At 44.8% G+C, this 14,843-nt stretch overlaps 1 protein-coding gene across 7 annotated transcripts in view; it reads right to left on the bottom strand.

The window, feature by feature from the left end:
• LDAF1 (lipid droplet assembly factor 1) overlaps positions 1–11,869 on the bottom strand; it is a 36,668-nt gene extending 24,799 nt beyond the window's left edge. For 4 of the 7 annotated variants that reach the window (XR_013831700.1, XM_079946096.1, XM_079946094.1 and 1 more), the window contains exons 1-4: positions 11,777–11,869; positions 9,137–9,328; positions 2,810–2,978; positions 402–540 (exon numbers count right to left, since the gene is read on the bottom strand). Coding sequence is in view for 4 of the 7 variants with exons in the window: in XM_079946096.1 (XP_079802222.1) it covers positions 402–540; positions 2,810–2,978; positions 9,137–9,232 (404 nt within the window). In the remaining 3 variants the exon portion in view is untranslated. Of the gene's footprint in view, positions 1–401; positions 541–1,223; positions 1,328–1,403; positions 1,582–2,809; positions 2,979–9,136; positions 9,329–10,847; positions 10,961–11,776 lie in introns of those variants that run through there. The other 3 variants (XR_013831701.1, XR_013831702.1, XM_079946095.1) reach the window with 3 other exon arrangements.
• Between the last annotated feature and the right edge of the window lie 2,974 nt (positions 11,870–14,843).

The raw sequence follows: 14,843 nt of genomic DNA, 5'->3' as shown, positions 1-14,843 counted from the left end.
GGTGTAGCCAGCAGCAGCTTTCTTGTGGCCATGAGGTGACAAGCCAGTGGGGTAAGGATGGCAACACAGAAAGGCAGAAGGTGCCTGGTACCTTGATGACACTAGAGAGGCTGTGCCAGGACTGGGCTATCTCCAGCTTGTTGTTATGCAATAAAAATAAGTCCCTATTTGTTTAAGCTAGTATCTACTTAGGTTTTTCATCACTTGCCACCAAAGCATTCCTACCTGATAATTAAAAAAAAAAAGAGAAGGAAACCTTACCTCTTTTTAAGCAGAGATGTGAAGAGGCTAGGCACCTCCTATCTTGGGAGACTGAGTATGACGTGACCAGGGTTAGGGTGTTACTTGTGAAAATCTCCCCAAAGAGTAAAGATTAAATTATTGCACTGACATGTATTTACCTGGGAGAAAACCAGTAGTTGACGAGGCTGGAGACTACCATGTAGGACACTATGATTGTCCCTGACATGATGAGTGACACGAAGCCCAAGCCACAGAGGACACAAAGCAGTGAGAGGCTGCCCACAGAGATGACCAGTCCTAGAAGAAAGCATGTCAAAGAATCATTCATCTAAAACAGACTGAAAACACCAGACCCTGCACCACTGTGTTTAAAACAACAGTTAACTCAGATGTTTTAAGTGAGGAGGTTTTCCACAAAAATCCAGACTTCTGGTATCGCTTAAAAAGGAGGCAATCTCAACACCCAAGTGAGCATCACTGCATGGCAACAACTGCTGGCCTTCCAGTTTCTTCCAGGCCCCACTGTTCCCAACTGTATTATTCTTGGACCGCTTTGCTCACTTTTGTTACCTGTCTTGCCCATGGCAAGAATCTGAATTTGAAACTCCCTCATTCTCAAGGTCAGGGATGGGCTCCTAATGGAATCCTCTGGAAGGAGTTAGCCAAGACAGTAATGGGGGTGGTAAATCATGACCAGTGTTTCAAACTGCCTACCAAATACTATAACTTACACTTACCTACGACCTATTGAAATAAAGGCTATGCAGGCTAAATAAAGTCAAATCTAAACATAACTTTTGATTACATCCTTTACAACCCAGCCTGGCAACTATCACACAGTAACCATAGGTCTGAATGGTCATTTTACCCACCATTAAATAAGTTTTTAATGGGAATATTAATGAATTACCATCTAATAAGTGCAGAGAAAATACATTTTTATAACATGGGGTCTATGGGAGAAAAATAATAAAAGGTACCATGGAAAGAGGATGGATTTTCATACTTGACATGCCTGAGTTTGATCCTAGTTAAGTCACTTATGGTGAGACTTTGGGCCGCCTGGAGCTTTAGTTTAACTCATCTGTAAAAAGAATATAATAATAACTACCTCTAAGTGTTGACATGACAATTAAATGACTATCATATATGTGACTCACTGTGGCAGTTGTTGTCTGCCCAGCACACTTTCTCTTGCCTTCCTCATAACAAAATCCCTCTTTCCAAAGCGGAACTAATAACATGGCAAATGTTGCATGGCAGACATCCTTTCCCTTGCCTCACGAGTTGTCAAATAGCCCACCCAGTACTCCACAGTGATAGTTTCAGGGATGGACTCTGGAAAGGAAGGAAAGTAGAGAATGTAAACAGACGTGCTGCCTTTTCATAAAGATTTACAAGCTCTTAGATCAGTATTTTTCAAAGGATGGCTAACCACCACCTGTATCAGAATCAGATGCATTAGGGAATCTTGTTGAAAATTTGCATCTCTGGCCCCCACTCCAGACCTACTAAATGACAATCTCTGGATGATACATGAAAGTCCACATGTTCAAAAAGCAGGTAAGATTTATGCAGACTCAAGTTGCAGGACCACCGCTCTCAAGTGGAACAGCTTTGCACATGCTATGCCTCCTGCCTAGAAGGCCCTTCCTTGTCTACTCTGGGACAAAGTCGTTATGCATCTTTAAAGTGCTCTCTCCTGTAAAGCTTGGTATGATACCACAAAAGGGTAGTGGCTCTCTTATTTCTTTCTAAATTTACCTTTGTTTTGATATTGATTCATCTTTCGCCCATCTATCCATCAATATTTACTGAACAACCACTCTGCCATACTGTATTTGGCTCATCCACCTACCGTGCCTGTCTTCTTCTTCAAGTGTAAACTGCCTTGTCCACAATCCCTTTGGTAGGGAAGCAACCCTGGGTGCTCTTAGCTCTGGGAAGCCATAGAATGAGCCAGAGGTGATCACCTGAGCAGATGGCAACCACCTCTTTGTGGACTGTGATCTGAGTTGAAAAGGCAAACTGAGCCAATTAGATTTTACTTTCGTAGTAATTTTAACTTAGCAACTCAGGGAGAAGCTGACAATTGGCAGTGGGACTTCAGGAGGAAAGGTGGAGAAGGGGAAACCTCAGTACATAGCAAGCACCTGGCATGCAACAGGTGCTCCGTAACTATCTGTGGAGTGAATTTTAATGTTCTGTTTAATGACAATAGTTAGCATTCATGGAGAAGCTACTCTGTGCCAAGGACTGTGCTAAGTACTTTATGCAACTGTACGTTTCAATGCTCACAACCCTCTGAGATAGTATTATTATATCCCTATTTTACATATGAGGAATTTGAGGCTCAGAGAGGGTAAATAATGTGTCCAAAATCACACTGGGGGAGGTGGGATTCTAATAGACTCCAGAGCCCATGTTTTAACTACTCTGACAACCTGCCTTGGTCGATGTGGTTTTGACAAGAACAGGAACCTTTGACAAGAGTGGCAGATGCCCAATAAATACTGTCATCCCAAGTGAGTCATTTTCCAAGGCGGAGAGTAACTGAGTAGGATACCTTCTAGTAATATGACTCCCAAAAACGCAGCCAGGGAGGTAAGCACCACGAGGAGCAGGAAGCAGCCAACAGGAACGGCTGACACAGAAGCAAACACCAGCAAGGTGAGGGTCAGAAAAGGATGCCTGTCCAGGTACTGGCCCACTGGAGACTTCATGAAGGCAACCACCTGTGGGCAAAGGAGACGAGCAGGACTGAATGCCATGTCTGAACCCCAGATTGATGAATTCACCCGAACTATAGGAAGTATAAGCCAAGGTTATAAAGTTGGGAGGCCCATAGGTAAGAAGTCAACAATTATAATCCTCCCAAGACATGAGTTGCCCCAGCAACAACTTAAGGCAGCTGTGGACAGGGGGCAAGTTTGAGGGCCCCACCCAACCTCAAGTCTTGTGAAATGAGGAAAGACCCAGGCATGGCTCTACTGCTTCACACACACCCCCTCAGAAGGCATCCTCAGCATATGTGTGCTCTGATGTGATATATGTACCATTGGCTGCTTACTTCACAGTTGAGGCCACTGAGGCACAGAGAGGTTAAGTCCTAGCTACTTGGCATCACCTGGGAGCTTGTTAGAAATGCAATTATCTTGGGCCCTGACCCAGACCTGCCAAATCAGCTTCTGTTTTTTAATGAGATCACCAGGTGATTTGTACACACATTAAAGTTTGAGAAACAGTGGGACAAAATGACTCACCTAGAGTCACACGGCTTCCAAGTGGCAAAATCTAGGCATTCAAAGCTAAATCTTTCCACTTCAGATGTCTGCAGTGGCTGCCACTTCATTAGGAGAAAATGTTTTTATGTCATCAACCTGGATACCACAGTCAGGCCACAGCCTGATGACTACTGCAAGCTTATGCTGTGTTAATAAGTGGGTTATCTTCCTCCACCAGGCAAAAGGGTTCTGGAGTTGGCTCAGTGGGGGGTTGGGGGGGGCTGCTTTAATACAGAGCTGGCCCTAGGCATCCTCACAAGGATGGGCTTCCCCCTCTTCTTAGGGTCCACGCCATCTCTCTCCTCAGTGCTGGCATGCTAGTTCCCGTTCCCTTGAAAGCTTCTATCATTCCAGAACTTTTCCCCATCAAAACTGGTCCTTCCTGTGTCTCATTCCTTAGGGCTACGTAGGCCAGCAGGTGAACTGAAGACGTAATTTAAGCTTCAGTGATGGCGGGTGCCACTAACCAAAACACACGTTCTCCTAGAAAGAGTTCTTCACCCAAGTGATTCAAATGGAGGCAACTGTGGGCAAGCTGGAAGGCAGGAGGATTTTGGAGCTCAAGTTGATGGTGACAAAGCACAGGACTCACTGTGCTTAACTAGAAAAGGCTGCTCCACAAGGCCACCGTTCTCAGTCCTGGGGCTTCAGCATTGACAAACTTCACTTCCCGGCCCCAAATGGCATAACACCTACTGGCCACACTGCCTCCAGCTACTCCTTTCTGACAAAAGCTATCTAAGACTTGGCTGTTCAGCTTCTCTCGCCAGAGGTGACTGTGCCAGCAATCACCACTGAGCTGGAAATACCCAGCTTGGATACTCTAGGATCAGAACCCAGTGAGATCTTCCTGTTAGGGCGGCTGAAGGTGAGAGAGAGGCAGAGGGGCCCCGGGAGTGGGGCTGGATGGTCCTTCGAGCTGTCTCAGGTCTCGATTGCTTTCCAGCTCTAGTCCACGTGTATCCTTAGTAAACCTCCAGGGGTCACCTGACAGTCCGAACTGCTCTGTCTGATCCTTAAAATCAAGAGACCCAGTAACCACAGTGGCGGGGGGAGCAGATGAGGCTCGAACACCAGAATGCCAGGCTTATGACTTTGTACCCAGACTGTCCAGCCCAGAAGCCACATGTGGCCACTGAGCACTTGAAATGTGGCTAGCGTGACCGATGAGCTGGATTTTTAATCTAATTTAAATTTAAAAACTGATGTTTGATTCAGTCATTGAAAAAATTTTAATTACATTTCAAATAAGGTGGGTATGTTTCAAATAAGTTTTTCAATTATCAATTTTATGAAAACTAAATAGAGACCAAGTATTTCCAATGGAAAATCAGCATGTGAACTGAGATGTGCACTGAGTGTATTAAAAAAATGTAAAATATCTCATCAATGATTTTTCAATATTGATTACATGTTGAAATTATATTGTTTTGGATATATTGGGCTATATAAAATATATTATTAAAATTAATTTTACGTTTCTTTTTATGTTTTTTTTTTCTTTTGCGGTACGCGGGCCTCTCACTGTTGTGGCCTCTCCCGTTGCAGAGCACAGGCTCCGGACACGCAGGCTCAGCGGCCATGCATGGCTCACGGGCCCAGCGGCTCCGCGGCATGTGGGATCCTCCCGGACCGGAGCACAAACCCGCGTCCCCTGCATTGGCAGGCGGACTCTCAACCACTGTGCCACCAGGGTAACCCTTATGTTTTTTAATATGGCTACTAGAAAACTTAAAACTATATATGTGGTTCACATAATATTTCTGTTGAAAAGCGCTCACTCAAATTTTACCTAGAAAAAAAAACAAGAAGCGAACTATTGGCATTTGAGCAGGACTGTGATGCAATCAAAGGAATAATTTTAAAAAGATGAACCTGGTGGTCCTGTGCAAGAGGCAATGAGGAAGATTTGCAGGGAAGCCAGCAAGAGATAATGACGGCCAAAACTAGGCTGATGGCAGGGAGGGACAAGGAGGAGGAGGAGATGCAGTATGAAAGTGGAACGACAAAAGAAAATTCAACAGGACCAGGAGACAGTGTGGCATAGGGATCCAAGAGGGGAAAAGCAGGAAGGGACTACTTGTAGTCCTTAAGAAATCTAATTTTTTCTTAGCCTCTTCTAAATCTGGGCCCTACAAGGAAAAAATAGAAAGTTATTCAGATATGCAGAGAGACCAATTTAAGATGCAGACAATTAAGCCCAGCAATTGTCTTCCCCTAGGGAGGATGGCCCTGCTCGGACCAGTCTGTCTCAGAAGAGGAAGATATGATTCAGTTATGCCTAATGATAAGAGAGAACATTCATTAAACACTCAAGTGCCAAGCACTCTTTTAAGAGCTTTCAATAAACCTCCTTATTTTTTTCTCTCTACAATGCTATGAGGTAGATAACAAGGCAAAATTTAACATTATTTAAATCCGGGAATTAGACTATAGCAATTAACTTTTCATGCTCCCAGGCAACAGAGGGTGACACAATGGAAGGATGGAAAGTGGGAGAGCTTATTATGCAGCAACATCTTCCATCGCCCTCCTGGAAGCAGACACAGGTTATCCAACCTAGATTTTACAGGCATGGTGCGGTGCTAAATAACCCAGGAATGCCAGGCTGGGACAGACTGGCACCATTATGTTCCACACTCTGTGCTAAGGCCTTCTCAAACGACATCTGAGATCATCCTCACAGCAAAGCTATGAGCCTGGCATTGCTTATTTTAGAGAAGATGAGATGGAGAGTCAATGAGCCCAAGCAACTTGCCCAAGGTCAAACACAGGTGATTTATTTTAAAATGCACACATGAGTAAGGGAGGTTCCAAAATAGGGACAACATGGCCAGTGTTTAAGGACATGAAGGCTCCATCTGGAACTATTCAGAAGAGAGGCCAATTCCCCGGTGTTAGAATGCAAAAGAAAATCAGTATCCACTGTCTTTGCTACCAGAGGGGTGGAGGGCAGAGGGGTCAGCATTATTTAAAACCACTGGTAATGACAAGTCCAAGGTGCTGTGTGACAATTTCTCCCAGATTTTGGTCCTTGTGATTCAGGATTAGAATACAGGTGCCAAGGAGGTAATTCAAAAACATCCTTTGTCCCCAAAAAATAATAATAAATAAATAAATAAATAAATAAAACATCCTTTGTGGAAGGAAAGGGCCAGCATGAGAGCAAAACTATTTTGTCCTAGGTAATCCACACAAGGAGATACCATTGGGAGGGCATCTGCCCAGCCCATGCTCCACCTCTCTTCCCTCCTCTGTGAAAACTGCCCCCTCTCACAGCAGGGGTGGGCCCCTGAAGCCATGTTTATACCAGTGAAATGGAAAGCCCCAGCCCAACTGCCACCTCCCTGGCCATAGGTGACTTGGTCAAGCAGATTCTTGCTCCTAGGAATCAAGCACTCCCAAGACCAGGTCCAATAGAGGATTTCAGCTGGGAGCTGGAGGAGACATGAGGAGCTGAAGGTACCATCCTGGGCGATCATGTCTGCCCATGTGAATGGAAGAGCAAAGGAAGCCAGGCTGCAAAGAGAGGAGAATGAAGCTGATACACAAGGAAGAGTTACAATGAGGAATAGTATGTCTCAAGAGAGGGCACTGAGAGTTATCTCTGACCCCAGTGACCTGCCAGACTCTGGTTCTAACCCCTCCTGAGGCTCTGCCCTGTTTACTTCCTGCCTTTGTGCTTTGCATATGATAAGTGCTCAACCAAGGTTAATTAATGGACAGTCAATCCCTATTATTTGCAGATTCCATATCTGTGAATTTGCCTGCCCACTAAAATTGATCTGTAACCCCAGAATCAACACTTTGGGTTGCTTTCATGGACGTGCACACGGCAGTGGAAAACGTGAGCCACCTGACGCACATGTTCCCAGCTGAGGCCAAACTAGGCAACACTCTGCCTTCTTGTTTTAGCTCTTTATACAACTGTCCTTTTCATGGTTTATTTCGTGCCACCTTTTTCTGCATTTTTATGTTTTCTGTTGGTGATTTTGACATTTAAAATGTGTAGCAGTACTGTCTAGTGTTCCTAAGTATAAGAAGGCTGTGACGTGCCTTATAGAGAAAATACCGTACGTGTATTAGATAAACTTCGTTCAGGCAAGAGTTATAGCTGCCTGTATAGTACAGGCTGCTGGCCTGGAGTTCAGTGTTAATGAATCAATAATACCTACAGAATAAAGGTGCCTTTAAACAAAAAGACACACAAAACAGGTGATGGTTTGATTGGTTGATGAAAATGTTGCCACCAGAAGTTTGCCAGAACCTAATCCTGTACTTCCCATTTGAGCAATTGTTCAGTATGTGCTAATTCAGTGTTTGAGGTGACTCAACAGAACAGAACTAACACAAATTATATAACGAGAATCAACTGAACATGTAGATGAGTATGAGGACCTTTCTCATGGAGCTAACTTTTAATAACAAGAGTCTCAGCCTGCTGGCTAGAAAGCTGCTTGTCCAACCTAAAAATATCTTGCTAAATCCACAAAGAGTGCCAGAGGCATTTGGGGATGAGTTCAGAAAAGATCTCTATAGAGTATATTGCTCTAGACTGCAAAGGTCTGGCTCCTCAAATAGACACTAGTGGTGTGCAATACAAAAAAACAGATCACCAACCAGTTCACTTTCTTACATATACACATGTATTTTATGGGTATATTGCATAGAAAAAAAGTCTAGAAGAACATACAACAAAATGCTAATAATATTATCTCTGAGAGCTATTATTTTTCCCTGAAAAAATGCTGCAAGGCACATAGAAGAAAGCAATAAAGATAAAAGTTGAAGAAAGCAGAATATACTGTCTCAAGTCCCATTGCTATTGAATGGCTATTGAGCGCTTGTAAAATGGCTAGTTCAAATGGAAATGTGCTGTTAAGTGTAAAATACAGACTGGATTTCAAAGACTTAGTACAAAAAAGAATGTAAAACATCTCAATAACTCTTTTCATTAATATTTTTTATAATGATTACATGTTGAAATATATTTTAGATAGGTTCAATAAAATACCGTATTAAAATTAATTTCACCTGCTTCTTTTTACTTTTTAAATGCGGCTACTAGATAATTTTAAATTACGTATGTGGCTTATGTCGTATTTCTATTTAACACTGAATTTCTAGTGGAACACTGGGCTCAAAGTAGACGTTAGCCTCTCATTTTCAGGGTAACAGGTCAAAATTAACAGCAAAACAAAAAAAAGGATGGTATCTGTGGCACAGACTAAGAGTTGCCTCTATTTCCAGCTAAAGAATTGCATTTGCTACAAGGGGTGATCATAAGACTAAATTTTGGTCTATGAGACGCAACTGGAAGCTTTGTGTGTGTATGACTTCCAGGAAGTCTCCTTAAATTGGAGGTGGTATGCAAGTCTTTCTCTCCCCACATCTTATTGCCTAGAATATGGATACAATGGCTGATACTCTAGCAGTCATCTTGGACAGTGAGTTTGAAGGTCACAACTCAGACATGACAAGGTGGTGAGTTAGAAAGATTCCTTACCTACCTCCAAATTTCTTCTACTTGAGAGAGAAATAACTTTCTATGGTGTTTAAGCTAGTATTATTTTGGGATCTTCCATTATATGCTCTGATTGGAAACTGACCTTTGAGTTACTCTGGACAGACGCTATCAGCAAAGACACCCTCCTCTGCAGCTCCTGAAAGTCCTTTGAAGTACTTGGGGGCTCTTCTTTCACCATCCTGAAACCCACTTCAGGTCTCTTTAGGGATTAATTCTACCAGTAAGCTCTTCAGTGCAGGGCACAGTCAAATCTCTCATGTCACCTTGTCTCTTGCTGGAGGAAATGAAAAGTATCTTAAACCATTAGTGGTCTTCACCCAACTGACCCAACAAGAGATTCTACTATCCTCACACACTGATGGTGGGCATGCAGATGGAGGGTAACTTGGCAATATCTATCCAAATTTCAAATTGCACACACCTTGATCCAACAATTTACTTTCCAGGAACTTCAAGGAAATAATCAGTTATATCAAAACATGCCAAAAGGATGTGCAGTGTACCCCTGTTTCTAATACATAATAAATAGTAAAACAGTGGAAAGAAGCTGTCTACTAATAGGAAATAGGTTAAATAATGATAAATTCATAGAATGGAGTATTGTATAGCCATTAAAATGATGTTGATATTTATTTAGTGAAATAAAAATATATCTATGATGTGAAAAAATTATAGACTACTATATATTGTTACATATTTTATGCATATATCCATAATATAAAATACATATATGTATTTATGTATTTTATGTATATATCCATAGTAAAATAAAAGATCTAGATGGACATATAAGAAAATGTTAATGGTATTGTCTCTGAGAGCTTCTGTTTATTTTTTTAGCCTGACAAAATTGTGAAAAGAATGTGGAAGAAAGTAAGAAAGCTGAATACACTATTTCAAGTCCTATTGCCTTCTTTTTTTGGCCAGAAAAACTTTTTCAAACAAGTGACAGTGGCCAATACACTAAACAGGTTGGCTCCCAATTACATTGTGCCATAAATTATTCTCTATTTACTTGTAAGTCTCAGCTCCGTAACAAGAGAGGCACCTGAGGGACAGACTTTGCCACAATTATACCCTGTGACTCAACAGGCTGGAATTTCCAGGACTGTCCCAATCTCACATAATTATTTATTTTTAATAAAAGCTTTTTGTTAAGTTAGATATCTATCTTTTAAACCCATTTTCATATAAACTAATATATTGTTATTTTATATTTCCCAGAATAACACTGTAGGGCTGGACACAGATATCTTTTCCATTTCTCCCTTACAACTGATCTCCTGACCTATAGCACAAATGCCTAAAAGATTCTGTCACAGTGGACAAAATTAACTGAGAGATGCTCACATTTATTTACCACACTGAACGTCCCCCATGCTAATTATGTGAGATGGGAAGAGGTATCTCCTAATATCTATAGGGTCTAGCACCAAATTAAAGCACATTTTAATCTCCCCAGCTAGAGATTCTCTGCTACAATCCCTTTTGTGAAACAGGAATCCCCTGAACAGGGCAGGACTAAACTCCCATTCCCATACTGTCTCTGAAGCTACAGCTGGCACAGATTTGAATTTGCGATGTTCCCAGCACTCAATTCCCCTAAGCTCCAATCTGCAAGGGTCAGAAACAAGCCCAGCTCCCCTACTGGTCTCCCAGGGCCTTGGAAACCCAAGCGCCACCCGGACCGGTTTGGGGAGTCCAACAGGGGCCAGCGTGCGTAAAATGCCAGGGGCCACATCCGTGGAACGCAACCACCGGGCCACCAATCCCCAGACCCCCTAGTCACTCACTCCTCGGAGAGGCCTCCCCAGGCACTGAGAGGTCTCGGGAGGAGGGAAGACGGCAACCCCTTAACCCGACGCAGCGCACAGTTTCCCGCCTTCTGCCTTTTCCGCGCCTTCCGGGCTGAGCCAGGAGAACACGAGCCAACCCGCCCTTCCCCTTCCACGCCCCACCCCTCCAAAAGCCCCCGGCTCTTCCACTACCGCCCCTCCCGGGGCAAACGGAAACCCTGAGCATTCCAGCCGGGCGGGGCAGGGGTCGCATCTCCGGCTTGAGGCCGGGAACCGCCGGGCGCCTCAGGCCTATCAGACCTCCCCCTCCCCATCTGTTTCCAGTCTCTCAGCCTTCCTAAACGCGAGAGGGGACAGGCGGCCAGTTTCTTGGGATCCAAGGAGAGGGGAAAAGGGGGGTGATACAGGTACACAGGGGGGCTCTGCGCCCGAGGGGGCACCGAGGCTGAGAAATGGGAGCTTGGGGGCGGGGAGTCGAGTACACCGTCATTAATTTGGGGAGGAGAATCCCACCTGTGGTACTTGGAGTTCCCCTCTCTGCAGTGAGGGGGGAGGGGCCCTCCGTAGAGAAGAACCCGGGAGGGAGGAGGGCACCCATTTTCATTAATCCTAAAGAGGGAGTTCGGAGTCTTCTCAACCGGGTTTCCCAAGAAGGGGAAGGGTCCCGGGTGGGATGGGGATGGCAACCCTTTTACCAAATGTAGTAGTAGGTGTAGGGGGGTGTGTGTGTGTGTATGGGGGTATCGCAGGGGCTCGGAGGGATGAGACTCCCCTTATTACCAAACGTCGTGCTGAAGGCTTCGGGCGTGGGACACCGACTATCCTCTCAACCGACCCCCCCCCCGCCCTCCTCCAAAATTTGTCCCGCCCGGCGAGGGGGCTGTCTAGCCAGCCGGGTCCCCTGCGCCCACGCTGCCAGCTCTCACCTGGTCCCGGCGGCCGCGCTGCAGGCCGAGCTGCGTGTGCGGGCAGCTAGAGGAGACACGCCCAAGCGGCGGCTCTGAAGCGGGAGCCCGCCTTCTCACTCCACCCCCGCTGGCAGTCTTCCTCCGCCGCGCGGCCCCGCGCCGTCCCTCCTCTCCCTTCCCCTCCCCTCCGCTTGGCTCTCCCCGCCTGCAGCTCTTGCAAAGGACGCTGTCTCCCTCAGCTTTTTGGAGCCTCCCGGACAAGCCACGAGTGAGGAGCACGTGAGGAAACTGAGGCTCAGAGAGAGTTGCCCTTCCTACACTCTTGGCTTGGAGTGAGGGCGCCCAGGCCATCTCTGAGACAGGTGGACTGGCAGCTGAGAACGGGTTTTCCCAGGGTCTCAGGGCTTCCCCTGCCTAAATACCCTGAACCAGCTCTTCTGGAAGCATCTCTGGAGCTCAGGACAGACAAGTGAAGAGGTACGACCTTGACTGGAAGGTTTTAACCATTACTTCTCAAACGCAGATATCATGAGCCAGTGAGATCCCTAAAGATCGGTTCGATTAGTATCTCCATTTTATAAATGAAAAAGTCTAATCCCAAATCCTTCAGTTTCAAGTCAGAGCCAGAACACATGTTCCTTGGCCTGAAATCCAGCCCATACAGCAGGGTTTCTCAAGGGGCAGCGAGCGCTATTGACCTTTTGGTCAGGAAAATTCTGTGTTGAGTGGGCTGTCCTGTGTATTGTACGATGTTTAGCAGCAACCCTGGCTTCCAACCGCTAGATGCCAGTAGTACTTTCCTTCCCTGCAGACCCCCAAACCTTGGCGGATGTCCCCTGGGGGGCACAGTTGTCTAGGTTGAGAACAACTACCATAGAACAAACTCGTAAAGACCATGAACCGAGGTCCAACAGTCCTGGACTCTGACCCCAGGGCAGAGTCTTACTGTGTGGATGAGTTAACCTCGCTGAGCTTCAGCTTCATCTGTAAAATGGAGAGGGAAAGACTTGAGCATTGGCCTGCAGCTGCACAGTTCTCATGCCCTTTCCATCCAGGGACCTTTGCTGATCTGTCTCTCCTCTGTGACTTGTGTCCGTAGGCACCTGAAAAATAACTCTTTAGGAAAGATCAAAGCAATCACAGGGTTGTAGTGAGGACTGGTGCAGTAATGTCTGTAAAGACCTTAGCACCTATCGGGAACATAGGAGGAGCTCAAAAATATTTAACGTATTGTGCTTTTCTTTTTCTGATCATGGTTACTTGGTTTATTTTCCTTTTTTGTTTATTTTTAATTTTTTTTTGCGGTACACGGGCCTCTCACTGTTGTGGCCTCTCCTGTTGCTGAGCACAGGCTCTGGATGTGCAGGCTCAGCGGCCATGGCTCATGGGCCCAGCCACTCCACGGCATGTGGGGTCTTCCCGGACCGGGGCACGAACCCGTGTCCCCTGCATCGGCAGGCGGACTCTCAACCACTGTGCCACCAGGGAAGCCCTTTTTTGTTTATTTTTATATTGCGGTATAGTTAACATATAACATTATATTAGCTTCAGCTGTACAACGTAATGATTTGATGTTTGTGTATATTGCAAAATAATCACCACGATAAACCTAGTTAACATCTGTCACCATACACAGTGACAGAATTGTTTTTCTTGTGACGAGAACATTTAAGATTTGCTCTCTTAGCAACTTTCAAATATGCGATACAGTTTTATTTTGACTTCTTTCACTGATTTTGCCCACCCACCAATGATGTATTACTTCTACCAACTAATATTTCTAGAAATAATCAGGCTGGTGGATAGAGAAATAAGCTTGGGGATAATAATAATAAGCTAAGGGATCGTGCTCTAACTCCACAAGAGCCAAGAAGGGGGGAGCTGATGGTGAAGATAGGAGGACATGGACGGAGAAGTGTCCCTAAATTTTTACGTTTCAGGCAGTCCTGTCCGTTTTCATGCCTTTTGTTCAGCTGCAGTGTGATGGGTGCCCCATCCAGGAAAGGGTTGGTTATTGTTTGGGTTTGGAGGGTTTTTTTCTTTAGGACAAAACTGCAACCCTCCTTCCCTGGTGGGTGTTGCTTTGGGAAGCTGAATTGAGGCCTTCACTGGAAATTTTGTTCGAGGGTGCCATCTAGGGGAACCTCTGTGAATCTTCTAGTTCCTTTCACTTGCATTGTTGTAGGACCAGCCAGATTTTGGGTTTCCTTGTATGTTGGCTGCCTTCTCTATCTACCACACTATATATTACCCAACGGTGGGAATCTTAGCATCTCTCAGTAGCACAAGGACTTGGCTCTTGCTGACCATTGGATGGGTCAATAAAATAAGTCCCTGGATAAGCAACTGTTTCAAGCCTCAGAAAAGATCTGCCAGAAACACTGGGCTCTGAATTACAAACGTGTGAAAACTTCCAGCAACAGATTGAGACTCTAAGCTGTTAACACCACAAAGATGGGGATAACCTAGAGGCTAGCTGACCTCTTCTCCCCATATTGCCAGATTTAACAAATAAAAATACAGGACAGCCAGTTCAATTTGAATTTCAGGTGAGCAACAGATAACTTTTTAGGATGAGTATGTCTGGGCATCCTGTGTTTCATCTGGCAACCCTATGTACTTGAAGTTGATTAAGGGATTTGAGGACTGCATCCTCACTTGGAAATTGCTGAACAGAAGATTAAGTCAGCAAGCAATTCTGGTGCCGGTGAGGTGGCCCGGGGCAGAGGGGAGATGATGGACGTTTCATTCTCTTTGGCAGATATTTTTTTTATTTTCTATCTTTCTTCAGACTACATGTAGGCTTTTGGTTAAAGCCACGGAGCAGATTCCATAATCAGGTGAAGTTCTAACTTTGCCACTGACCTAGCTGAGTGACTATGGGCAAATTACTTAACCTCCCTGTTTCTCAGTTTCCTCAGTCATAAAACTTGGGATAGTTGTATTCATCTTCTCCATTGTTGAGAAGATTTGGGAAGATGATGCTCATTAAGTGCTTACCACAGTGCCAACAGCTAATATACATCAATAAATGAAAGCTGTAATTATTGCTTTGATGTTTTTGGACACAGGTAGACTTAAAGCA

This window comes from Stenella coeruleoalba, assembly GCF_951394435.1.
Source record: "Stenella coeruleoalba genome assembly, chromosome: 15".
NCBI classification, from domain to species: Eukaryota; Metazoa; Chordata; class Mammalia; order Artiodactyla; family Delphinidae; genus Stenella; species Stenella coeruleoalba.
This window is presented reverse-complemented; position numbering and strand designations above follow the sequence as displayed.